We start from the raw sequence: 24,325 nt of genomic DNA on the forward strand, positions 1-24,325 counted from the left end.
ACATGACGATAATAGCTATATCCAGTGCCGCATGGAGTAGGAGAAAAAGTCTATCTGCCCTTGGGTGATACGAGACATGCGGACTTTTGTGGCTGTATGACCTGAAGTTCAGTCGCAGGCTGCCCCTCTTCTTGATGTGTGTTATAGGATGGGGATGATATTAATATGTGAGAGGGGATGCAGGTGTGCAGGTGTGCAGGCTTGGTCAGTAGCTAAGCAACTAAGGAAACAAGAAGAGGGGTAAGTAACTGTCTCCAATGTCAGCATCAACAAGATCGGCAACAGGTGGCTGCTTGAGATGGCGTTATCCGAGAAGAGAACCAGAGAGATAGATGAAACACTTCACATTCGGTGAAATGCGGGCAATCTTGGGCTTTGCCGCCACTTGGCAATGCCGTGACGATGTCGTTGCCCTGCTTTGCGAAAAAGAATTCGTCGGCGGTATGGGAGGGAAGCTTGCGACACTGGCCAGGCTCACATGTTGTCAAATACATGCAAGATAAAATCCGGATGTCGATCCAATTCCTGCAGAGGTGCATTGACTGGGCTGCATGAGAGGCAAACTAGTGACGCCCAATTGCTGTGAGACGCCTTTCCCCGATTGGGACGAAAGGAAAGAAAGCCAGTACATCTCGTAGTGTACGCAGTATCCAGTCGCGAAGCTCGCTCGAGCTTTTGTTATTTTCATGCGGTGAAGAGCTCGATCAATAGCAAAGAGAAAAGCAATCTGACCTCACTCGTCCACGTAAGAATTGTACTTATAAAACCATATCGGGGGCGAGAGTCCAGCGAGTGTGAAATTCTCGAGCCTACTCCCTCCCGGCCCCCAAACCGGGATGTCTTCAGCTCGATTATCGCAAAGAGGTGACGCACACCTTTCCTGAACAATAGCTCACTTACCGAATCGAAGCGGGGTCGCCTTTTGTCTTGACCAACGTTTTGACAGGTGTGACTTGCTGTTCGTTCCCCAGACCATCGGCTTCCTTTCGTACCGCCTAGGTTCTTCCTCCTGCCCTCCTGATCAACAGTCTTCCCCTGCGACCAACCAAGTGCCTGATTCGAATGGGGCTTGGAGTTTGGAGAGCGAGGAAGGACCCGCGCACTGCCCGGCCCGTCTGGAGTCATCCTTGAACCCTCCCACCCCGACGATCCATACCCTCTCACCGACGGTGCGGAAACGAGGCTTTGCCTGGTTGCCTAGGACTGTGAGAGGGCTTTTCTCGGCAGCTGCCCATCTCGAGGCGTCTCCAAGCTTGGGTGGGAGACGGATTCTCTTCCCATCCCGGTCAGTCTTACCAGTCTCTCCGGTCTTCCCTGAAGAGCCATCACTCCTCAATAGCCACCCCCTTGACTGCACACCCTCTTCTTCACTGGGCTCAGAAGAAGATATCACCCCCGCCCTTCCGGTCCCATCCCTCAGAAACCATTTGGTTCCCTCCATATCCAGTCGTCTCCAGTTGTCTGGTGCTCGCCTCACTTTTCGTAAACTTGTTCAACATACGTCGACACCCCGTACGACTCTGCACTGCTTGGTAGAGTTGCTGGAGGCAGGGCTTCGCCTTGTTATATCTTCTCAACACTCTGCCCCTTGTAAACTCGTTGCCTTCCAACCTTGCCATCACCTCCACACAGACCCATCATCAGGGATTCTCGACAAGGAACGCCCCGCAAGAACAAGCACTTGACCTTGATCTTTGCCCTTGATCTTTGCCCTTGATCTTGCACCATGTCTGGGGGACCAGGATTCATCGATCTGAACGCTCGCCCACCAGTCCCTCCCCCGGTGCCCGGTGCCCCTCCGCACCAGGGAGGCCCACGGCCAAACATGGGGCAACCCAGCGCTCAGGCAAGGATGCATCACCAACAGCAAGTCGGAGGCATGCCTATGCATCAAGCACCCAGGGTAGTCAATGCCGCTCCGCCACAAGCTCCCCAATTTCCCCAGCAGCACTCGCTACACTCTCCTGTGGAGGTGGTGGACATTCGGATGGAGAGGATGTCCAGCAGCCAGGCCCGGGAGATGCTGTCTGAGTACCATGTATATCGCTTCGAGAAGATCATGGACCAGGACCGATTCGACAACGAAGGCAAACCGTTGCCGCCTAACTGGCAACAAGTCCACAGAAGTCAGGAGAACGACCCCAAAGTGGAGGTGCTGCGGCAGATAGCACGCCTCAACAAGAAACACACCTTGTCAGAGAAGAAAAAGGAGCTCAATGCTGATCAGCTCTACAACATCGACAAGACCCTTGATCAGCTCAAGTCTCGGCTGAGAAATCCGGACCTGGAAGTCAAGCTGGTACAGCTTGATGACCAACTCAAACCGTTTGTGGAGAATGGTCGCTATAATGAGAAAGGAAAACGCGACGAGAAAGACAAGGACAAGAAGAACAAGAACAAGAAGTCGAAACACAACACTTCCAAGACCAAGCTGTCTTGGGAAAAGAAGCCGAAATGGCAGCGCGTAGCCATCATCGCCTACTACAAGATTGGCCCGAAGCCCGAGGTCGACGCACTCGCCTTTCTAGCGCGCCAACAGCAAGAGCAGCGGATGGCTCACCAGGTGGCCCAGGACCAACGCCGGTTCCAACAGCAGATGCAGCGAGAACAGCAAGAACATCAACTGCGAGATGCACAGAATCAGCGGAACTTTCCGCCGCCGCACTTCCAGCAAGGGCAGCATCGTCCTGGCCCACACGGACCTGCCGGTGGCCACCATGGGCCTGGCCATCATCCCCGTGGACCGACACCCATCCAGGTCATACATGAGGACCATAGCGATTCAGGTAGCTCTGATGAGTCGGGTTCCGACAGTGATTCGTGTTCGTCGATGTCAACCGAAGTGACCAGGCCATCATCCAAGTCCAACTCTACCGGTCGTCGCTATCGTAGGAAGCCTCGCTACATCGAGGAGACATACAAGCCACGGCACTTTGGCAAGCACAAAGGAGCCCATCGGAGGCACACCATGTATGGCGGCAGCGAATACACCATCGAGCCCGGCGTAAGCACTGCCTTGCGCGACCCCCGCAGCTCGACTGTGTCGAGTGGAGTGTCCTCTGCCAGAGTCCAGGAGATACGACAGAACGCCTATGCCGCTGGCATCGCGGACGGAAAGACTGAAGCGCGCATTGAGGCGCAGAGGATCGACGACCTCGTGGAGAGGCGAGTAGCGCGTGAGATCCCACGTGCTGCCCGTGTGATACAGTCCCCAGTCGTGGTTGACGACCGTGACCGGATTGTCGAAGACTTCCAGCGGGTGCACATCGTCGACACAGAGCCAACGACGAGGTATCGGCATGTCCCAAGGAACTTTGACGAGCTCGATGATCTGGACTCGCTCAGGGGAGTACCTATCCCGCGCCGACCGGTGTACGAGACACACAGGGGACCCGAGGTGCGCTCGCGGCCGTGGGAGGCGCTGCACAGAGATGCATCGCGGTACATGGACTCCCAAGAGTCACCCATCCTGGCCCCAGAGAACCCTTTCACTCCACTGGCGCCGAGGAGGGAGGGCGGCCAATACCGCCATCGATACCCATGAGAGTGGTCTTCTCCTATGTTTCTGTTGTTGATAATGAATTTTGCAAAGTTCTCTGCGGATAGCGTTTTGTCTTGGTGGAATGGATACCCTCAACGTTCTCTCCTTATGTAACAACTCCAGACTGTCGAGAAAATGACCTGTATTTCTGCTGCCTGTTTTTTGGCGATAGTAGGGGCGGTGTTGAATTTGTCTTGTACTTACAATAAGATTGTCTCAATGATTGATCAACGAGTAACTCATCTTCTTTATCATCCATGGGAACCTGGACAACTGGAGGTTGACATATAAGTGTGAAACAATAGGCCCTCAGAGAAGTGACAGTCAAGGGACATACAGCCCTTATGTACACAAGATAGAGGGCTCCCATATTTCGGGGTTGACCCCAGATCTGTTTGCAGTACGTCGTCTATTGGTAGACAGTATGCATTCGCAGCCCAATGTGCATAATCGGGGTATGAGAATACCCAATGCGAGATGAAGCTATTGAGGAGGTGCTCCTCTTGCTTGTACTGCGCCTCGGCTTATTGGGTCTGAGGGAGACAACGTGGTGCGAATCGATTGGCATGCATGTTACCATTGGCTCTACCCGCATAGAGTCTGCCTGGACGGCAAGGTAAAGGAGGCAGGGGGAGGGGGGAGGACCCCAAGACGGTTGGTCCCGTCCTCCCATCCCGCGGAGGATGGATGCCTGCACAGCTCCATTTTGGGATGTGAATGTCCATTGCCGGGCCCTGAGGGAAGAGAGAACAGTAGGATGGTCCATGTGGTAGTGTGGGGGTTGACATGCATTGCCAATGCCATTAATATGCGATCTACAAATGGCTTTGGGTGTGGGAGTGAACCGAGTTGAGAGACTGGATCAATGATGATGGCTCCCATACAAGCTCAAAGAACCTTGTGAAGCAGTCCTGGAGTCGCTGTTCTGGCTGGAGCTCTGGTCTGTACAACACACAAGCTCTTGGCGCTAAAACGCAGCCCCGGTTCGGCATCTTCAGAGCAGGGGGGCACCCCACCAACGCTACATCCCGCTAACCGGTGACTTAAACCATGCCGGGTTCTGGCGATCAGCGTGTCTGGGCCGAGAGCATCGTCTTATTGATCATCTCGGCCCATATCAAAAACTCTTGTTCGATTTTTACTGGAACTTTTCTCACTGACCTTTTCATCATCTCGACACCAGATTCACAGACCACCAAAACTACCACTCTAGACAGAAACCCACCAGACAACCGCAAACATGGCTCGCAAGTTCTTTGTCGGAGGCAACTTCAAGATGTATGCCCCGCCATGAAAACCCCGCATCGCGATACTCTTGTGTAAGGGAAGAGCTTTTGTGAAGCTGACCTGCCCGCCAGGAATGGTACCATTGAGTCCATCAAGGCCATCGTTAAGAACCTGAACGAGGCCAAGCTCGACTCCAATGTCGGTGAGTGTCCCAACATATCCGTCTTCCAATGTCTGCTTTGGGGGTGGACGGGCTTGGACAGCTTCTAGAAGACAATGCTGACTTTTCCCCTCCCGATATCCAGAGACCGTCATTGCCCCTCCCTCCCTCTACCTGCTTCTCGTCCGCGACCAATTGAGGCCCGAGATCGAGGTCGCCGCCCAGAACGTGTACGACCAGCCCAATGGCGCCTTCACTGGCGAGATTTCGGTCAGCCAGCTCAAGGACAGCAACATCACCTGGACCATCCTGGGCCACTCTGAGCGCCGCACCATCCTGCGCGAGAGCGACGAGGTCGTCTCCAACAAGACCAAGTACGCCGTCGACAACGGCGTCGGCGTCATCTGGTGCTGCGGCGAGTCCCTCGAGGAGCGCGAGGCCGGCAAGACCATCGACGTCATCACCAACCAGCTCGCCGCCCTCAAGGCCAAGATTGGCAACGACTGGAGCAAGATCGTCATTGCCTACGAGCCCATCTGGGCCATCGGCACCGGCAAGGTCGCCACCACTGAGCAGGCCCAGGAGGTGCACGCCGCCATCCGCTCGTGGCTCAAGACCAACGTCAACGACCAGACCGCCGAGGCCACTCGCATCCTGTACGGCGGCAGTGTCAACGAGAAGAACTGCAAGGACCTGAGCAAGCAACCTGACATTGACGGTTTCCTTGTTGGCGGTGCCAGTCTCAAGCCGGCTTGTAAGTTGATCCCAGAACTCGCAAATTGTAGGCCCTCTCTGTGTGCTGACATCAAGCTTGTCACAGTCGTCGACATCATCAACTGCAACCAGTGAGGTGGTTTTTTTGAGGGAAACTTCTAGGAAGAGAGGAAATGGCCATGTGCCACCTCGGTCCTCGGTGTAGGTGACCAGGAGAAGCCTGGAAGAAGGACTATTGTTAGAACTGGGCTGCAACCACACCCACATTCTAGTTAGCATCATGCGAGATTCCAAAATAAAGTAAAAGTTCAATGATAGACGTTCGGTTTGATATGCATGGCTTTGATATTTCTGATTCATCTACTGCATGATCTGTGGCATCTTCTGCTCAACAGAGCCAGTATTTCGCTGTATAGTACAAAGAGGTACAACGTATCCGACCACAAGACACCTTGGTTGACGTTTTAACCAACACCAATAATTATGGAACCAAGTCCTCTACTCTTACATCGTCAAACGGCATTCCTCTATACCTGCATGCCGTTTCCGTGGTACGGACTCCATATGCCTCTGACACTCTCGTTGATACTCGAGACCGGCTTGCTCAACTTCTTGTTCTTCTCGCCCGTCGCGTCGCGGAGCAGCTCCGCCTTTTTCAGGATCTGTGTCGCCTCGAGATTCCTCACACAGATTGCTCTCTCCTTGCCGTTGATGTAGTGGCCAATGATGACCGGGTGTTTTGACGGCCTCGGGGAAACGGTGATCTCGACTTGTGGGTTCTTGGCGGCGAACTGGGGGAGTTGGTGCTTGATGAAAGAGCTAAACACAATTCAAGTCAGCTTGGGGACATGCCGCGTAGCGAACACGGGGAAACATACTTCATGCCCTTGGAACTCCCGGCCCAGTCGCAGTAGTGGAAGTCCATCTTTTTGCATTGCAGGATGAAGGCCCCGAGGCCATTCTATGGGCTGGGTCAGAAATGCAACGAAGATGGGAGACGGGTTTGATCGGATTCTCTTACCTGGCCAGTGGTGACCTTTTGCGCCGCTGCCCTTATCGTCATATTGTTCTGCTTGTCGTAGACCACCTCCTGACGATCTCTTGCTCTCCAACGATGTCGCTGGCTTGCTTCGGCGGGAGCTATCCTTTCCGCAAAAAAGTTCCACACGTGACGACCAACTTTCCACTTTCGAACATTCGATAGCGGCCTCCTTACAAGACAGGGCGCTAATCCAGGAGGGTCTTAGCGCCAAACCTGCCCTTAGGCCGAAAAGGTCCAAACAATTCTTTGTGCCAGTCAGGCGCGATTGAATGGCCTCCCTAATTGGCAAGCTTCCAATTTGGCATCAACTTTTCTCCCAGGCACCCGCGTGCACAATCGTGAGGAGTCCTTCGACTTCATCTTCTCATCCGTGCTCGGGGATCTAGGCATCCTCGGGTTACTTCCTCTTCATCTCGTTCGAGTCTATTTCTTCTTGTTTTGGCTCGAAGTAACACACCATGACGGACAAGCTCCCTCCCCAGCTGCTTGCGCTCTTTGCGCCGCGACCTCCTTTGAAGTGGGTGCAGCCCTGCGACTACCCGGCCGAGGAGCGCAAGACCGCCTCAATCTCGGGTGTCGCCCAGTATCTGCCTGTTCTTCAGGAAAGTCAGGACAAAGACAATTATCAGCCAACGGAAAGCTGGCTGCAACGACGCGATCGGAAGAAGGCAGAGCACGAGGCTGAGGTCCAGAAGCTCCTTGTAGAAGGCCCCAAGCAATGTGTGTTTTTCCTCCCGCGGCCTGCCCATTCCATCTACCTCATCCACGCGCTGACCCATTTGATGACAACAGACAACCCTAATGAGGATCCCAATATTCGTGGCGACGCCTTCAAGACTCTGATCGTCGCGCGACTCAGCTACGAAGCGACCGAGGAAGATCTGGAGCGCGAGTTCGCCCGCTTCGGCTCCATCGAGCGTGTACGTCCTGACGGGCCCCCTTCGAACCGGTTCAGGCATCAAAAGCTGACATCTGAGAACAGATACGGATCGTCAAAGACACCCACGCTCATGAGAAGGGCAACAAGAAACGTAAACCCCACCGAGGGTATGCATTCGTGGTTTTCGAGCGCGAAAAGGACATGAGAGGTAAACTTGCACCATCTTCCCACTTGACTTGTTTTCTGCATAGAACCGGATATCCATCCTTGCCCTGGAGAGAATGGCCCTCAAGCTTGCCTCTTTCCATCATCCTTTTCTCTTCCTCCCTCTCGCTTCTCACGATTCCGTGGTCAAGGTATGATCAATGGTAAGGCTTTACTGACAAGGCGCGTCCTACGCGCGTGTGAATAGCTGCTCTGGACGGTTGTGATGGCATCCGCATCAAAGACCGTCGCATCAAGGTAGATGTCGAACGCGGTCGTACTGTCAAGGGTTGGAAGCCCCGGAGGCTCGGCGGTGGCCTGGGTGGTCGAGGATATACTAGGGCTATGCCCTCGCAACCCATGGGCGGAGGCCGAGGGGGCTTTGGCGGGGGCTTCCGTGGTGGTTTCCGCGGAGGCTTCGGCGGTGGCCGCGATAGAGGCTTCAGAGGTGGTGGCAACTTCCGAGACCGTGGCTACGGTGGTCAAGGAAGCGGTGGCTATGGCGGGCCACGCGGAGGCGACCGTGGCGGCGACCGTGGCGGTGACAGAGGCGGCGACCGAGGTGGCGACCGTAATGGCTTTGGGGGTCCTCCGCCAAACGCCCCCGGTGGTCCAGGTTTCGGTAGCGGCGGCTACGGTGGACGTAGCGGGGGTGACCGTCGGGATTTCTCTGGTCCCAGGGGTGGGTATGACTCCCGCGATGGCGGCGGCCGCTCATATGACGATAGATCTGGCGGCGGCGGCGGCGGCGGCGGCGGTTACCGCGACCGAAGAGACGACCGCCGAACCGGCAGCAACATGGAGCCCATTCGACCGAGAGAGAATGGTGGGTATCGCGACCGCGACCGAGACTATGACCGGCCCTCTGGCGGCGACGACAACCGCAAACGTGGATACGACGGCGGTGGCTATGAAGATCCAAGGAAACTGCGCCGTTATTAAAGGGGCCGTTTTGGATCCTGCGGGCAGTTTTTACTACCCTCACAGATCTCACAAGGATTCCGTCGTTCCGCTTCCTCTCTTTCCCGATGTGGAGGGTAAGGTGCCTGGTCAAGAGGATCCGCAGAGGATGTTCCTGCTCTATCGTCCTGGTACAATGGCCACAAAGGTATTGAGACAAGGACCATCGGATCACTCAAGAGGGTTTGCATACGATATTATACGGAGAGACATGTTTCTCGGCATCACCCGCGACAAAAGCAACCACATCACTGCCTTTACCACCTACTATCAGTCTCGCCCCGCCGAGGAGCGCAGAGCCATCGCCTAGGAAAGGTAATCCTTTCTTTGTAATCTTGTTTTTCCTTTATGTATATCGACGTCGCAGCAAGGAGGGAGCGGGCGGGAGAGCGGGCTGTGGCGGTTGGAGTTTGGGGCGGGAAAAGGTAAGGTCAGAGGTAAGGACCAATGGGGGGGACCTACTGACCTTAGTCCGGCATTCATTTGTGAATGGGCGAGGGGAGTCCGTATCGCATCCGTGTATCACTAGCACACAGCCACGTCCGTGTTGGGCCTCACCTGGAGAAGGCGTCACGCACAATGAGTAGGTATCCTTGCATAATATATCAAAGCTGAAGTAGACAGATGCCTGAATGACATCGCTCCATGGTGCGCCGTGAGCACATGATGATGAACAAGGGTTCTACTGCTTTTGAAGTAATCGGAGCAAAGCTCTCAGACCGCCCGATACTTTGCCTTTCTTTCTTTTTTTAAACGAACCTTAACGCCAGAGCCTGAGACATGGTATATCCCTTGAGAAAAAAGAACCGCGACGAAACATGCAGCATAACTTTGTGGTCCCCTTTTGACCCTCTTTCACTCCTTGTCCTCGTCATCCTCTTCCATGGCATTGGGGTCCACATCCGTGACCTCTCCCGTAGCAGCAGTCCAGTACCTATATTTGTATCCACGAGTGGTTAGTTGGTTCCTTGAATCCCGCATCCAACGCGATTCTAAAGAGAATTAAAAGCACAAGAACATCACAAAAAAAAAAGAGACTTACGCCAACACCCGGACCCGGAACTCGCTCATGCACACGCTAAACAGCTTGAGCAGCCTCGTCTGCCGCGAGTCGAGCACCTGCCCGGCCCTGCACACCGTGTAGCCCTCGCTGCCCTCGCCGTCCTCGCCGCCGCCGAGGACGACCTTGCCGCGGACGAGCCGCGTCGGCACGCCGAGGCGGCGCAGCTCGGGCTCGAGCGTGTGGCTGACGGGCACGTCGTGCTCGGCGGGGACCTCGCCGCCCGTGCTGTAGACGAGCCCGGCGGGGATCACGAAGTCGCGGGGCGCCTCGGCGCCGGCGCGCGCAAAGTCGACGGGCGCGAGGGAGGACAGGTACGCGAGCACGGCGTCGGCGGGCCGGTTGGTGAAGAGCAGGCCCACGGAGCCCGAGAGGTGGCGCGCGAGGCCGTCGATGCCGTCGGCCTGGGCCTCCTCGGGCGTCTGGCCGAGCGCGCGGGCCATGAGCTTGGTCTTGCCGAAGAAGAGCCTAATGTCGGTGTGGTAACAGAACAAAGTCAGTCTCCTTCTCTCCTCTCATTTTGTTTCCTCGGGCTGTGCAGGCCATTTCATTATCGTCTTATGTAGATAAGACGCCCTGACGAAGGATTGGTTTTTGCCTGGACGGCTGCTGGCGTACCTGCTGTCAGACATCTCGTGCCGCACGTCCTTGAGGTAGTTGTTGCGCATGTTGTCGACGCTGAAGACGAAGCAGCGCTGGTACTCGGGAATGGTCTCGCGGATGTTGCTGAAGAGCTTGTCCTTTTGCTCGCGGCCCTTCTTGGTGACCTGCGTCATGTGGACGACCTTTGACCTCCTTGACTTGGGCATCTTGGGCGATACTGATCTTCTCCTTCTTTTTGTCTTTTTTCGAAATACCTAAGGGCTCACTGACGGGGAAGAAAAACCAGGCTGATTGCAACACCGTAAAAAAAAAAGTCGAAGTCAACCCGCCAATGCCAATGGCTAGTAATGTAGATAATCTCTAGCGATAACGATATGGGAATATTTTTTTGGGCGGTGATGGATGGAAAAATTCAAGGCACCCCGCAATCTAAGCTCTCCTCCAGCTGGGCCCGCACCGCCGTGATTGCTAAAGACACGCCCCGGAATCCGCTTCTTCTGTCTGTAAATGTAAACTCTTTGTAGAAACCCTTCCCGGTCTCGTTGACATAACATCACAGTCAAATGCGAAACTCGAATCAGGCTTGGATACAATATAGAGTCAGCGTCTGTTGGATTAAAAAATCTGGGCTCGGACTTGTCTCTATGTCTAAGAATGCTGAAGAGCTGCAAAGAGCTGCATGGCCACACGTAAAAGTGATTTCATAAGGCTTCTTTTTAAGCCAAGTATACATAAGCGTTGCCCTCCCGCTCAAGGTAGTCCTTCTCAATCAACCTGGCAATGTTGTTAGTCAACCATTCACTTTGCGATATCTTCCCATGGCAGATGGGCAAAATCCACTTACTTCTCAATGTTCTGCTTGATGTCCGCCGGATCCATGGCGCCGCGGCTCTTCGTCTGGTTGATTACTTCGGCCACCAGCTGCGCGTGCTGCAGCGACTTACGGCTCTTCATAATGCGCACGATGGCCGCCTGCGTCTCGAACTGCCGGTCCGCCGCCACCCGCTCGTGCGTCTCCTGGTTCTCCTCCTTGGTCTCCTTGAGCTGGATCTGGTTGATCTTGACCCTGTATTTGGGGTCTGTAAACGCCTTGTTCACGGTGAAAGTGTCTGTCTTGCCGACGTCGCGACCCTTGGGGTGCTTCGACAGGACTCGCGTCCGCCCGCACGCCAGGGACTGCAGTGTCCGGTCTAGCTCGCCGTCGACCAGTGCCGTGCTCTGCGAGATTTGGTCGTAACTGAGGGCTTGATCCTCATCGACCTGATTGAAGAGAACCAAAACGGCGGCTTGGTACGCGCTGACAAGCAGCTCCTTGGGTCCCTTCTTGAAAGAAGCCTTCAGCACACAGTGAGCAAGGTTGTTCTTCCACGTAAGGCGCCGACCCGTATGCTTGATCTGATAGTACCGGTCAAACTGCTCAATCTGCTCGACCACTTCGTCCGGCAGTTTCAGGGTGGCGTCGGGATACGACGGCCAGGCGGCGGCGGAGAGGATGTTGACGTTCAAGTCCAGGCTACTCTTGGCAGCCCCGGTCCCGTCCTTCCATTCTCTGTATGATGCCATCTCGTCCTTAGCAAGCTCCTGGTCTTTGAACATCTGCTCCAGATTGTGTGTAAAGCTCGAACCGCACTCGCTCTTTAACTTGCTCAGCATACTTCGCTCGGCATCCCGGCTGGCGCTGCGGCTCATGAGCAACCTCCTCGCCAGGTCTCTCTTGTAAAACGCCTCAAAGACGTCCTTGCCCTCGACAAAGCGGAAGAGTTCGAGGCCCTGCTCCAGTTGCCGATCTAACTCGGCGTCTTCATCTGCCGTGCTAGATAGACCCTCCCGTTCAGCGGTCGCGCGGTCCTTGTCGTCAGACAGCAGTTCCTTGGGCAGTGTTTTCAGTCCTCCTCTCAGCAACATGTCGATGTATTTGGCGATCATCTCGCCGACCTTGGAGGTGCCCGTGTTCCACGATGAGGCAATCTTTTTGTCGTTGATAAAAAAGCCAAACGCTTCCCGGAGACCATAGATGAAATCGTCGTTTCTCCCAAAGGCATCACGGACCATGATATCGAGACTGCGCCGCAGTTCCAATAACCTGATTACCATTTCATCGCCCCGAGTGGTGTCTGTGACAATGGCTGAGCCCGCGCTCTTGATGTACTCCTCCCATGGTTTCCTCAGATCCTTCTGGATACCCGAAAGGCGTAGCAATTCATACAGCGCCTTCATGGACTCGACTTCGTGTTCCTGTAACAATTTCGCTACGCTTCCACTGTCGAGGAGCTTCTTCGAGTAGTTCTGCACCAACAACAAGTGTGCGTCGTCCAGCAGTTGCCTCTTCGTCGTGCTGTCGAAGTTGTAAGCATTGCACCGGTAATCCTCCCTCTCAAGGAGCTTATCGCAAGCCGCAATGTAGTCCTTAAGGTCATTGGAAGCACTGCGCTCCTCGGCAAACTCCGCAAAGTATCGCCGTGACTCTTCCAGGAAGCGACCTTCAAACGACTTGCCGTAGACATTGAAAACATGAAGCATCGAGACTGATTCGCGTAATAGGGTTGCGTCAAATCTGTTGTCATTCCGGCGATCATGATCCACCAGTTGACACATGCCCACCAACACTTTCACGCCAGGTGGACTTCCGGTCTCGTTGCCTTCCCGGTTCCTGAACACCATACGTCGGAACAAGCTGATAGACATGTCGTTGATCTGAGGGTGAACTTTGCTGGTGAGAAGGAATGACCTGTCCAGATAACTGAATGTAGAACGGATGACATTCTGCGATATGTCTTGGTCAACTCCACTGTGCTCATGCTTGATATGCCAGAACAGAGACTTACAGACTGCTCACTCCAGCGCTTCCATTGCTGATAGACGCTCCTCAGCATGTCCACGCTGTCGCCTCCCGCGGCATCCGTCTTGATCTTCTCCAGCACCCGGCGGTAGAGATACTCCTCGCACCTCGTCCTCACCATGACGAACAGTGGCTCCGCCTTGCCATGGCGGCAGAGGTCCTCCACGCCCTTGTACAGCGCAGCCAGCGGCTGGTCGGGCTGGCGGCCCGCAAAGATGGCCCCGAGGGCGGCCTCGAGCTCGGCCCAGATCCTGTCGTAGTACCTCTCGACCTCGGCGGCGCGCGACGGCGCCGACTGCCGCAGGTTCTTGATGACGAGCTTCTTGGCGCCCCCGTGGGGCTGGAAGGGCGACGACGCGCCGCCACGGCGCGTCAGGTCAACGACCTCGGCCCGCTTTCCGGCGACCTTGGAGCTCATAGCGTTGTCTCCAGACCGCGCACGCTTGGCCAGTGGGGCCGACACGGGCGCCAGCAGCGGGTTCGAGTCGACGCGCTGCCGGCGTCGGGAGGGTGGCGAGCTCGGACGTGCGTCGTCGGGGTTGCGAGGTGTCGGCTGCATGAGCCTTGCGGTTGGGGGAGATCGGGGGCCAGAGTAGCAAGCAGTCACGCAGACCTCGGGGCCCTCGATCTGGTAATCAAGTGGATAATTGGTAGGTTTCGTGGTTTGGGATGTAACAGCTCCAAAAGTCCTAAGTCGCCTAGTGTCAGTTAGGAATTGTGTTTTAAAGACCTGGTCTATAACTCACTCTTGAAGAAATGTACGGTTAGAATCAATCGTAAAATATGAATGGCTGGTGGGAAAGTCGAGAGAAAAGGCAAGTGAGGAGGACAATGATGAAATGGTCGGCGTTGACGTTGATACTGGGCGGAGATAAAGCCGGGAGGAGCTCACTAGTTATCGATAAGATCGCCTACAGCAGCTTCCCTGTGATGATTAATTGAAGCAACAAGGAACCTGCCCACAATCAATTTCTCCGCTGTGGGGGAAGCAAGCTACCTGGAACCTTGCTCAAACTTATCGTTGCTCCATGCCCACAGGACTCGCTACATGATCATCCGATTGAAGTGAAGAGGACTCATTATTACGGTGTAATAGCTGGAGGGAGAACAGGAGACACGAGAAATACTGCTCTGAATATTCAGCAATCTCGACACGGGATGTCTGTGCATAGATAGATGACTTTGGTCTGGTATACTTGAACATTTTTGAGAATTGTTGATCTACTTATCGACACCGGTGGCCCCCTTTCTTGATACATCATGTTTATAGGCGAAAAAGGAAAAGGAAAAATACGAATGAGCAACCATGTCTCTCGTCTCCAGGGGAGGGGGAGGAGCGGCTACCAAGGTGCGTTCATCAGGCATATGCGGCCCAACCTAGAGGGAAGATGTTAGCACCGAATCTCTCATGCATGCCGCGTGGTTGTGCGGGAGGGGATCGTACCTGAATACAAAACAGCAAGATTCCTCTCGTCGGTCGCCTGGTTGATGAGGTCGTTGACAGTGGCCGTCACGCTGAGCGTCTTTGACAACTTCTTCCGCACCACCTCCAGAGCTCTGTCCGCTTCGGATGGCTCATTCACCACTTTTCGATTCTCCATCTCGCTCTGCTCGTCTGTTTCCGTGTCGTCCATCCGCCGAGCGTCCTGGAGCTTGGCGAGACGTACTGGCGATATCGACCACGAATACAACGGATCGTAGCGCAAGACGTCGAGGATGGTCATGATGGAGTACGTCTCCTCTCTCATGGCGTCCATGGTAAACTCGCAGCACCGCCGGAACACACCCTCCGTCTTGGTGATGCCCATGCCGTCTACAATGTCGCGCGTCATCCTGAACGGTACCAGCTCAGGAACCGGAAGAACACGGCCCATCTCAAAGGCCACACCCAAGTCGATGTGGACGACCTCACCAGTCCTTGAGTCCAACAAGATATTGTGTCCGTGACGGTCGCCAAGACCCAGTACATGGCCCAACATCGATATGGCCGCGGTTGACCGTGTGTATGCCAACCGTTTGGCAAACCATTCATCTGGCTCAGGGAAGTATTCCATGAAAAAGTATCTCATGACCGGATGGAAGCGCTCTGTTACTTTGCGGTAGGTGCTGACCCGGGTCTCAATCGTCTTGCTCTGAACGTTCGAGATCTCCTTTCGGCAGTGTGAGCCCTTGAGGTCCTTTGGGTAGTATTTCTCGTGAGCCGGCATCAGGTATTCGTGGAGCGGGATCGTGTTCGGGACGAATTCGATCAGCCCAGAGACAGCTGTCAAAGGGAGGACCTTGTATGTGCGAATGCCGAGGTTTCGCTGGCGAGTTGTTCTGTGGAGCTTCAGCAGCGAGGACACGGCGGCGAAGACCTGTTCCATGATGGCGTCTTGACGGAGATCATCGTTGCCACCTTTGACCAACTGCTTGAACCTCTCTCCGTTGCTGCCCACTGCAGTGATGATCTTGGGTGCGCTGACACCAGATGCGATGGACATGGTCGGTTCCAGCTTGGTCATCATAGGAACACTGGAATAGTCCTTGTCCGCCGACAGGTCTATCTGCAAGGTTGGTGGTGGGATCTGGTACTTGACAAGGCATTGCATCAAGGCCACACCTGCTTGCGACTCCTTGACTCCCATCTTCTGCCCCGCTTTGTAGCGGTTGGGATCTCGTTCGGTGGCTAGCGCGTGATACGCTCTGCTGGTCCTGTCGATGGCTTGCCAAATGGGTGCAACTGAAGCAGCCTTGGTGAGGTGATGAGAGATCTTTTCCGTGGCCTTGAATCTTCGGATGGCAACGTCGTCGTTCTTATTGTAACGCGTCTTCACCCCGGACCAAATCTGGTACATCGCATGATATGGGTGGTCGATGCATATGCGAAAGACCAAGTTGATCAGGAGTCGCTGGAACACCGAGTTCTGCTCTTGTAATCGAGACGTAAGTTGGTTCACCAGAGGTGCAAACTTACGTGTCGGCACCGTGTCCAGATGTTTTCTCACCGCATCGTTGGTTCCATCATCCTCGGACCGTTCAAGCCAAAGTGCCGTGAAGCGCAGGGCATCGTTGTTGTTTTCGTCCGACGCAATGAGAGAAAGCAGATAGTTCTCTAGACTGAGCCTCACGAATTCGGTGCGAGTTTGCTCTACTCGCCGGAGCTCTTGCTGATCGAGTTCGAGCCACTGCTTGGCTTTGGACAGATGGCTCGCATACTTGTTTTTCATCTGAGAATCCTTGGTACTGGCAATCAGGCTCTTCAGAGACGTAACCTCATCACTTTTGCCCTTCTTCAGGTTCTGCAAGCGAGCCAGATCCTCGAGCCCGTCTGGACTCTGAAGTTGCTCGTCACAGAACATAGCAAATTGATGGAAAACCTTTCCAGCCTCCTTCCCCTCACTCTTGCCCTTGAGCTCCTTCAGAGCTGGCTCCAAGTATTTCTTCTGAATGCTGTCTGGGCTTTCAAGTTTCGCAACGGATACTTGATGCCCGATCTTGGAGAGCAGGTCAGAGCGCATGACTGGCACAGCTTGCTTCTTCAATGCAGACTCCTTGTCTATGCTCTGCAACATTCGGATGGAAGGTATCATCTCCCCATGATCCCAGAGAGCGTTTGCTGTTTCCATCTTGATAGCTGCGTCAACATTTAGGCCCATTGCCTCGGTTGGATCAATCATGTCTGTCAGGGACGTAGCCAGGTTCAGAGATTCTTGTCTTGCATGATGAAAGCGATATATTCCGGATGACAAAATCATGCCACGAATCTCAACCAAGCGAGCGTCACCGGGCGATATTTTCATCTTGCCGCGGAGCTGATCTTGCCGACTCAGAGCCCGGAGGGAGGTCTCGCGACATGACAGGATCTGTCCGACATCTTCGTATCTATCACATGTGTTAGTGGAACGCAGATCTCTCAATCAAGGCAAAAACGTACCGCCCACTTAGCATCCATTTGGAACGGTCCTCAAACACGGACAACATCGATTCCAAGTCCGACTTTTCGTTGGCACTTAAGATGTCATCCAACTCGGTCAGTGCTGCCAGCGCACCCAAATGTCTTCTCAGGGTCGAGACATTGAGATTGTGGCTTGCAAGGTAGAGCATCATGTTTCCAAGGCTATTATGTACGGCTTTCTGAGCCATGGCCGCATCAGTTGCCTGATTGATGCCTTGGTAGGCCTTGTATAGAGTGACGGCCTGACTGTCATGAGCTGGCGGTGTTGGAAGATTCCAGATACCGAGACGCCGAGCTGTCGTGAAGGTACTGTCGAATGAGTCTGACACCCCCTCAAGGCTTTGTTGGGTCTGCAAAAGTGAATGTGAAAGCCCTGACAGTCCAAGATTACCTAGAATTTCTACCAGAGATCGAGCATCCCGACCTGAAGCCGAACGGCGCTGTTGCAGGTGGCTGTCGTATTGGGCGCCACGGAATGCGAGGCTTTTACTGCCGTCCTTCTCATATTCCAGCCGGGAGAGTATGTTAGAAAGATCAGGCGCTTGGGGCAGGCCATAATAGGCATCTGGGTCATCGATATTCTCGAATATGTCGAGAAGGACCTCTGTCGCATCAGTGCTATCAAGGTCTCGGGCTGCAGAAGATCTCCGCGAAGTGCGGGCCGAATCTGACATGGCTATCTCCGCAAACATGAGTCCAGTCTTGAACATGCCACATCGTGTTGCGGCGGCAGCGGCCAGAGCAAGGTCCACATCAAGCCACTGTGATCGGTCGGCGATAGACGATTCATTTGGCAGCGCTTGAGTTCTGAGATACACCACGACATTGATCAGTAGCTTGATATTGTCCCTTGCTTCCGGTGCCTCTGACTGAAGCCATGGTTTGATGGCTTCCGAGAGCATCCGCTTCACAACTTGCTGCTTGTCAAGCTGGAAGAACAGGACCAGGTGGATGATAAAGGGCAGAGCTTGATCCGCAAAACCTTTGACATTATGAAGAATCGGCGGAAGCACTGCAAGTACCACATCTCCCGGAACGCACCTCGCTAGATGCACTGCAAGATCCTGTGACCAAGTAGTGGACTCGATGCGGCAAGATTCGAAGACGTTGACTTCGAGACCAAGATTGTTGTCTGAACAGTCAGAGGGGGGCGTTTGGTAGTTGCTCCAGTCAGAGGACGCAAGAAGGGCTTCCGGAAGGCTGTTCTGACAAGCAAGGAGCACTTCGCTGACTCTGTTAGCGACAGCTTCAGTTACGATAGTCCTCAATGCAGACTCGGCAAGCCCCGCAGTGAACCCGTCTTTGTTAGTTGTCAAATCGCCGACGATATCAAGGAGCCCCTGCTCTGATCCGTTGTCTTTCCTAACAGCTGGCCCATGCCCCGAGACACGGGATTCCAAAAGGAGTGCCTCATCGACTTTGCCAGAGGCAGCGAAAGCCCTGCCGATAACACGTCCAGCCCAGGTCAGGTAGTCTTTCTGTAGCGATTGAGACCCGCAGCTTCTCCATACAGTTGCATTGTAGGTGACCGCATCGTCATCCGTCTCAATTATATCAGCTCTACTGGATTGGGGGGTTCTGAAATCGCCACAGAGCATGCCAAGGGTGAGGTCTTTTGCGGAATTGTTGAGTAGCCTCTGGCTGCCATCTCCATCCTTAAGAATCTCCATCAAAAGATTACTCTCGTGTGTGCCTTTTTCAGCGTTCCCGGACGTTCTGATGTTGGAGGCGGATCGAATGATAGACCGAAAGGCTTGCCGTTGTCCGTCGTTGCTGAACGTGGGAGAGTCGTAGCCGTTGAGATACTTGGTAAACCAGCCATGGAATAGCTGAGCCTTCGTCATAGTAGCCTTGAATTGACTTTCCTGGGTTGTGCTGGATTGACTAGACTCCAAGAACATACGCAGTGAGGCCAAAGTGGACAATGCATATCCGGCGAAAAAGGATGGACACTGGGCAAGATGGCTAGTTCCTCTCGAGATGAGATATTGTGAGATCCCAAGTGCATCGTCGGCGCATTCACTGTCTTGAATGAAGGGCCTAATCGAATGGAGCAACATCTCCAATGGGTAGGAACTCGTTGCTTGGGATCCAGCAAGACATATGAGCACCCTCACCTTCCTCAATACGGAGCAGGCGTGCAGGGACCCGAGGGCCGGATGGATGGTGTTGAAAAGCTTGCGAGCAATCAAGACTACCAAGGCCGGACTCCATAGTGTTGCCAATTCGTACTCGGTGCGGCTGCAGAGCTGCAGAAGCTCTTTCACTAGGAACTTGGCTTTGAACATGGGCTGCTGATTCGGAGGTAATGTGACTGCCGAATGCCCAAATGACTTGATCTCTGCCATGACCTCATTCGCATACTGGAGGCTCGCTTCCTTGGCAAAGTACTTCTCGATGGGATCTTCTTGGTCGAAGAGGTCGAAGAAAAGCGCGACAATATCGACAAAGTTGAGGTACAGACACTCGAGAAAAGGTTCCTTACCGAGGAGCTTTCGCACCCGGCTCTCACCAGTCGGTATATGTTGATCCTTGGGCACGGCCACATCGTGGGCAATGCTGTAGGCTAGGATCTTCGTGAAGTTGTTCTTGACAAGTTCAACATTGGCCACACCGAGCATTTGCGACAGAGACTTGACCTGCTCATCTTGGCCTCGCATGATCATGAGTGCAGAAGCCTCTGCTTGACCGAGTTCAAGCAGTGAGTTCAGGTCTGGGAACCCGAATATCTCATATGGGATGTCTTCTATGGAGTCTTCCTCGAGCCAAGTGTAGAGAAGCTGCGGGGCGAAGAGTTTGAAGAGGCTCCGGGCAGAATCAAGAGCGAGTGCCTCGGCAATGACGTTGAGGCATCGAGAAGCGTACTTGGTACAATTCTCCAATCGCCCTGGGGTCTCGAAGATGTGATAAATGCAGCGCCTGAGAAGGGTAGGCCATTTGCAGGCCATACCAGCAAGTGACAGGAGGCGCAATGCGATACCCTCGATCTTCTCGCCGTCGGAGGGGAGACTATTGAGAATATCAATGAAGATATCGTCGTGCACTTTGAGCACAAAAAGAGCAAATATCTTGGGTAGATCGGTGCCAATGAAATACTTGACCAACATATTGCCCTCTTGTAGAAGTTTCAACAGCGAAGATCGACATGAAGGCAGCCCAAGATCGTTTCCGTACGCCGGTCGGATCTCTAAAAGCCGGTAAAGAAGCCTCCCAAGCCGGATCTGTGCGATGGGCGACAGACTATTCTTGGGTAAAGATTGTTTGATCAGATAGGTGTAGAGATCGCCCACTCTTGCGTATACCTCAAGCTTCTCTTCAGTCCAAAGGCTGATCAGTCCTTCCATCACATCAAGGCATAACCCCAATGCTACTTCGCAGCACGAATACTGGTTTTCGCTTATTATTCCACCCGCGCTTTCGACAAGCTTGAGAGCGTCGTCAGGGGTGATCACAAGGTCCGACGCAAAGATGTCTTGGAGGAAATGACGGCATAAGATGATGTCTTCTTCGGGAAGTGACAGTAGCTGGTCCACGAACATGCCGCTTAGAATGCCGATCTGATCATCTTCATTCAGTGTTACGAGGAGATGTAAACGTTGCTCAGTGACGAGATAGAATGCTTCCGAGTTGACGGCAAGTGGCAGATCTTGACGTGGATGGTCAGAACTTTTCGCAGCCGAGCTATTCTGACTTGCCTGCGATTCAAACTCATCGTCCAGATCCATGACATCCTGGTGCTGTGCTGAAGAATGCCGTAGTGTCCGCTCTTTCAATGCGGCAGAGATTTTCTGCAAAAGCTTCTGCAGGGCCGTGTTGCGTCTGAACCAGCTCTCGAGTGAAGATGTGTTCAATGCTGGTATGTGTACGGAGACAGCACCTAGACAAGTTTCAAGATAGCCTTGGTTTTGCCCAGAGTCCACAAGAGAGCTAGCTAGATTGTCAAACAACGTATCCATCGTAGACTCTAGCTGTCTCGACATGGACGAGTTCAGGCCTTGCAGTTGCGGGACCAGCAGAGCTGCGGTTATGCAGAAGGAGACCAAGGCATGCCAGCGTTCTGTTGATAGCTGACTTGCTGCTTCTGTGCCCTTTCGCACCCAGCTTTCCGTCAGAAGGAGAAATTCCTCCGCCACAGGAGACAATAGCTCCAGGATTAATTTCTTTGCTGAATTGGAATCGGCTGGATCAGTGGCCTGCAGTGGGTTGCTTGCCTTGAAAATTTGGCACATTGCACCATCTCTGACCGCATTTGCCCGGGGCGTCTCAAGCATGAGGAGATACCGCATCACTGGCTCGAGCTGCGCTTGTCTGGCCCATGTCTGGCATATTAGACCACCAGGGGGGAGAGATAATTCGCAAATACTTAGAGGCTGGTCGCCAATACATGCCATGAGCATGTTGACAATATCCACCGGACTTGCGTGGACGGAGTGCACAGCTGCGTAGCTGGCGTCAACTAGGATGGTGTCAATGGCAACAACACTCGGTTGCTGGGGGGGCACGGGGTCATACCTGGTTTCCAGTTCGAGAACATCCATCGAACAATGTGTCCACAAGTGGCCTGACTGGCGTTGGGCAGGACGGAATTGCGCATATGAAGAAGATGCAGCATAAGACTGAGAGACGAGTCCACGAGCGAGGCAGGCCCACTCGTGTCGGCTGATGTGATAATGTTGTTGATGTCGTCCATGATGGAGTGGGGGGGGATTAACTGAAAATCCAGTATAGTATGCAAGACAAGACAAGCCGCTCGAGTGCCTCCCGGAAGACCCATGCACCGTACTGACACCTGCCAAACCTGCTTCCATAGAGTAGCGCTGTCCTGAGCAGTTTGTGTCGATTGTTGCCCGTAGCTAATCATGGCTCAGCCAATTTTCTTTTGCCCACAGGGGTGTATCGATATGGACTTACCATGCACAGGCAATCATAGCCCAGGACGAGATATTGGCCTGCTTGTGGCTGATCATCTCCATCATGTCTGGGAGCAGCTCCGCACAATCATCTGGGACCTTCTGTACTTGAAAGGTGATAACCTGAAGTCCAGTCAACTGCACACCCAAGTCTGATGAGCGGATGCTCTCATGAGATTTGCTGATTGCCTCAATGACACGGCGTCTTTTGCGAGGTTGATCATCGCCCTCCGGACGTCGTTGTTGGCGATTCTTCGTGGCTCGAGCATGAATATTGTCCAATATCGCAAGGATTTCAACCACACCCCATCTTCTCTCTGCACCAATGTCAAATCGTCGAAGCGAAAAGGTCTTGGTCAGGAAAGGGCTGGTGGGATTTGGAACGAATGATAGGTCACCTATCTGCAGGCGGGTTCGCTCATCCCTTTTCGAGTACTCTGACCACAAGGCATCCAAGACATCTTCCACGTGTCTTTCCAGGGTTTCATCTTCATCTTGGAGAATGAGAGCTTCTAGATTCAGACGTAGACTGTATAGAACGCATAGGATCTGATCTCGTACCGAGTTGATCGACTCACTCTGGGTTGCGGAGGACGAAGGGTACCACCAATGGCTGAGAAGAGGGAGAAGATCTCGAGTTAAGCTGTTCGTCAGAGAAGACTCCTCGACTTGCACAGATGGGATGATATGATTCAGGGCGGTGAAAGCGGCCCGATGTAGCCAGCTGAGGTTGAGTTGCTTGAGATGCAGCACTTGGACGAGAGTGTTCATGATATCCGCGCTTCTGCAGGCGAGAGGAGCGTTTGATGCCGACACCAAGAGGAGGATACCTTGGACAAGGTCCTGTAGGACAAGCTGCTGGCTCTGCGAGGTCGACCTATGAGTGGATAGAATACTGGATCTTGCCGTGGACAGAGTGAGCGATGGTGTCAAGGCAAAGCTTGGGGCTGGCGATGCGCGGGTTGAGAGTTCTGTATCGCGACCGCCATTTCCCAAATACTGGGATATGGCATCAACCAGAAAGTCGATGCAAGTGATCCACCCTTCGCCCTCCAACGCAGCAAGCTGCTCAACATTGGCCGGCTGTCCAAGCAGTGCTAGTAAAGCTTTTAGATAGTCCTTCATCAAGGGCTCGATATAATCTTGATTTGGGCCCGGAAGTGTCTGGGTGATGTGGTCGATGATGGCCCGCGCCATCTTGCGCTTCATCCTAGGAGCTCCATGTTCCACAGCCAACCTCAAAGCCTCCCCACATTTGGTGAGCTTCGTAGTTGCTGTCGACTTCGTGGTTTTCCTAAAGTAACCTTGCTTTTCAGTCAGGGTGCACTGAAACAAAGCCTCGAGAAGTCCATGGTAGGCATCGCTGGCCAAACTCGGCCTACGAGTTGTCAGTCTAATCAAGTCAGACATGGGGAATCATGAAGCATACTGATTAGGTGTCTGGGCCCTTTTCCTGAAGAATTCGATCAAATCTACCCCATTTAGTATTTCTCATCGGACTGAGTAACCCGGACGACATACCCTGGAGTGCCTTTGACCGTTCTGTCGAGGTGCCACTTAGTATGGATACTGCGTCATCAAAGTCAGCGGGTTTCATGATAAACCAAGAGGCAGACGGACTGCGAAGAGACTCAGCATTGGCATCCCGGCCCGATCTTGGCTTGGCGGGGCCCATTGCACCGTCCCCAAAGCCAGCTGGGATCGGAAGCCCCAACCATGAGATAAGCAGCTGTCCGGGGTTGAATTTGGTAACCAGCCAGAATCCTGGGGACTGTGGTGAACTTGCAGTGACCGGGTGGAGTTTGAGCGGCAGTTAATACAGTCAGGTGATGTCTTCCACTGAAACAGCTGTATCCCACGCTCCAAAATCTCTGGGTGAAGCAGTGACTGTGTTGTTCGTTTCGTCAGATATCACTGCTGATTGATTGTCCACCTTGAGCCGCGCCGATGAATGATCGCATGCTTCACCTCTTTCGAATACGTACAGTCAAAGAAAAAGGACTAAAGGAACAACAAATTCGGAAGGGAAACTTTCAAACCGTTACAAATTCATTTGCCATGGCAATGAGCTAGCGACGGCTATTATCCTGGTCTCTTTGGCAGTGAAAACCTCGCTCCCAGTCAATTCCCCTGTATAAATACAGGGTCGCGCCTTCAGGTGAGCTTCAGCTCAATAGGAGCTCCAGGCACGAAAGTCGGGCAGAATTTCTTCACCGCCCAAAGTTTTGTTGACTACAAGAGCGGAGGA

General features: G+C 53.6%; 7 protein-coding genes across 7 annotated transcripts; 3 read left to right on the forward strand and 4 right to left on the reverse strand.

Moving 5' to 3' along the window:
* Positions 1–1,726: 1,726 nt before the first annotated feature.
* E0L32_007255 (uncharacterized protein) lies at positions 1,727–3,544 on the forward strand (the record flags this gene model as incomplete). Its single annotated transcript, XM_031141979.1, has 1 exon — positions 1,727–3,544. The coding sequence occupies one exon, from the start codon at positions 1,727–1,729 to the stop codon at positions 3,542–3,544; it is 1,818 nt and encodes a 605-aa protein (XP_030993851.1).
* A 1,237-nt stretch (positions 3,545–4,781) lies between these two features.
* E0L32_007256 (uncharacterized protein) lies at positions 4,782–5,777 on the forward strand (the record flags this gene model as incomplete). Its single annotated transcript, XM_031141980.1, has 4 exons — positions 4,782–4,819; positions 4,900–4,970; positions 5,074–5,682; positions 5,749–5,777. 4 exons carry the CDS (start codon positions 4,782–4,784, stop codon positions 5,775–5,777), a joined length of 747 nt encoding a protein of 248 aa, XP_030993852.1.
* A 392-nt stretch (positions 5,778–6,169) lies between these two features.
* Positions 6,170–6,705, reverse strand: E0L32_007257 (uncharacterized protein; the record flags this gene model as incomplete). Its single annotated transcript, XM_031141981.1, has 3 exons — positions 6,170–6,461; positions 6,521–6,603; positions 6,664–6,705. The coding sequence occupies 3 exons, from the start codon at positions 6,703–6,705 to the stop codon at positions 6,170–6,172; spliced, it is 417 nt and encodes a 138-aa protein (XP_030993853.1).
* Positions 6,706–7,142: 437 nt separating this feature from the next.
* E0L32_007258 (uncharacterized protein) lies at positions 7,143–8,710 on the forward strand (the record flags this gene model as incomplete). The annotated part of the gene is made up of 5 exons (XM_031141982.1): positions 7,143–7,404; positions 7,477–7,604; positions 7,667–7,772; positions 7,816–7,932; positions 7,977–8,710. 5 exons carry the CDS (start codon positions 7,143–7,145, stop codon positions 8,708–8,710), a joined length of 1,347 nt encoding a protein of 448 aa, XP_030993854.1.
* Positions 8,711–9,583: 873 nt separating this feature from the next.
* Positions 9,584–10,597, reverse strand: E0L32_007259 (uncharacterized protein; the record flags this gene model as incomplete). The annotated part of the gene is made up of 3 exons (XM_031141983.1): positions 9,584–9,662; positions 9,771–10,256; positions 10,407–10,597. The coding sequence occupies 3 exons, from the start codon at positions 10,595–10,597 to the stop codon at positions 9,584–9,586; spliced, it is 756 nt and encodes a 251-aa protein (XP_030993855.1).
* Positions 10,598–11,107: 510 nt separating this feature from the next.
* E0L32_007260 (uncharacterized protein) lies at positions 11,108–14,434 on the reverse strand (the record flags this gene model as incomplete). Its single annotated transcript, XM_031141984.1, has 4 exons — positions 11,108–11,165; positions 11,236–13,154; positions 13,217–13,928; positions 14,358–14,434. 4 exons carry the CDS (start codon positions 14,432–14,434, stop codon positions 11,108–11,110), a joined length of 2,766 nt encoding a protein of 921 aa, XP_030993856.1.
* Positions 14,435–14,587: 153 nt separating this feature from the next.
* E0L32_007261 (uncharacterized protein) lies at positions 14,588–23,752 on the reverse strand (the record flags this gene model as incomplete). The annotated part of the gene is made up of 7 exons (XM_031141985.1): positions 14,588–14,607; positions 14,675–17,094; positions 17,147–21,623; positions 21,680–22,020; positions 22,079–23,455; positions 23,507–23,549; positions 23,599–23,752. 7 exons carry the CDS (start codon positions 23,750–23,752, stop codon positions 14,588–14,590), a joined length of 8,832 nt encoding a protein of 2,943 aa, XP_030993857.1.
* Between the last annotated feature and the right edge of the window lie 573 nt (positions 23,753–24,325).

The sequence above is a fragment of the Thyridium curvatum genome (assembly GCF_004353045.1).
Source record: "Thyridium curvatum strain D216 chromosome Unknown NODE_43_length_354360_cov_84.162100, whole genome shotgun sequence".
In the NCBI taxonomy this organism is placed as follows: domain Eukaryota; kingdom Fungi; phylum Ascomycota; class Sordariomycetes; order Thyridiales; family Thyridiaceae; genus Thyridium; species Thyridium curvatum.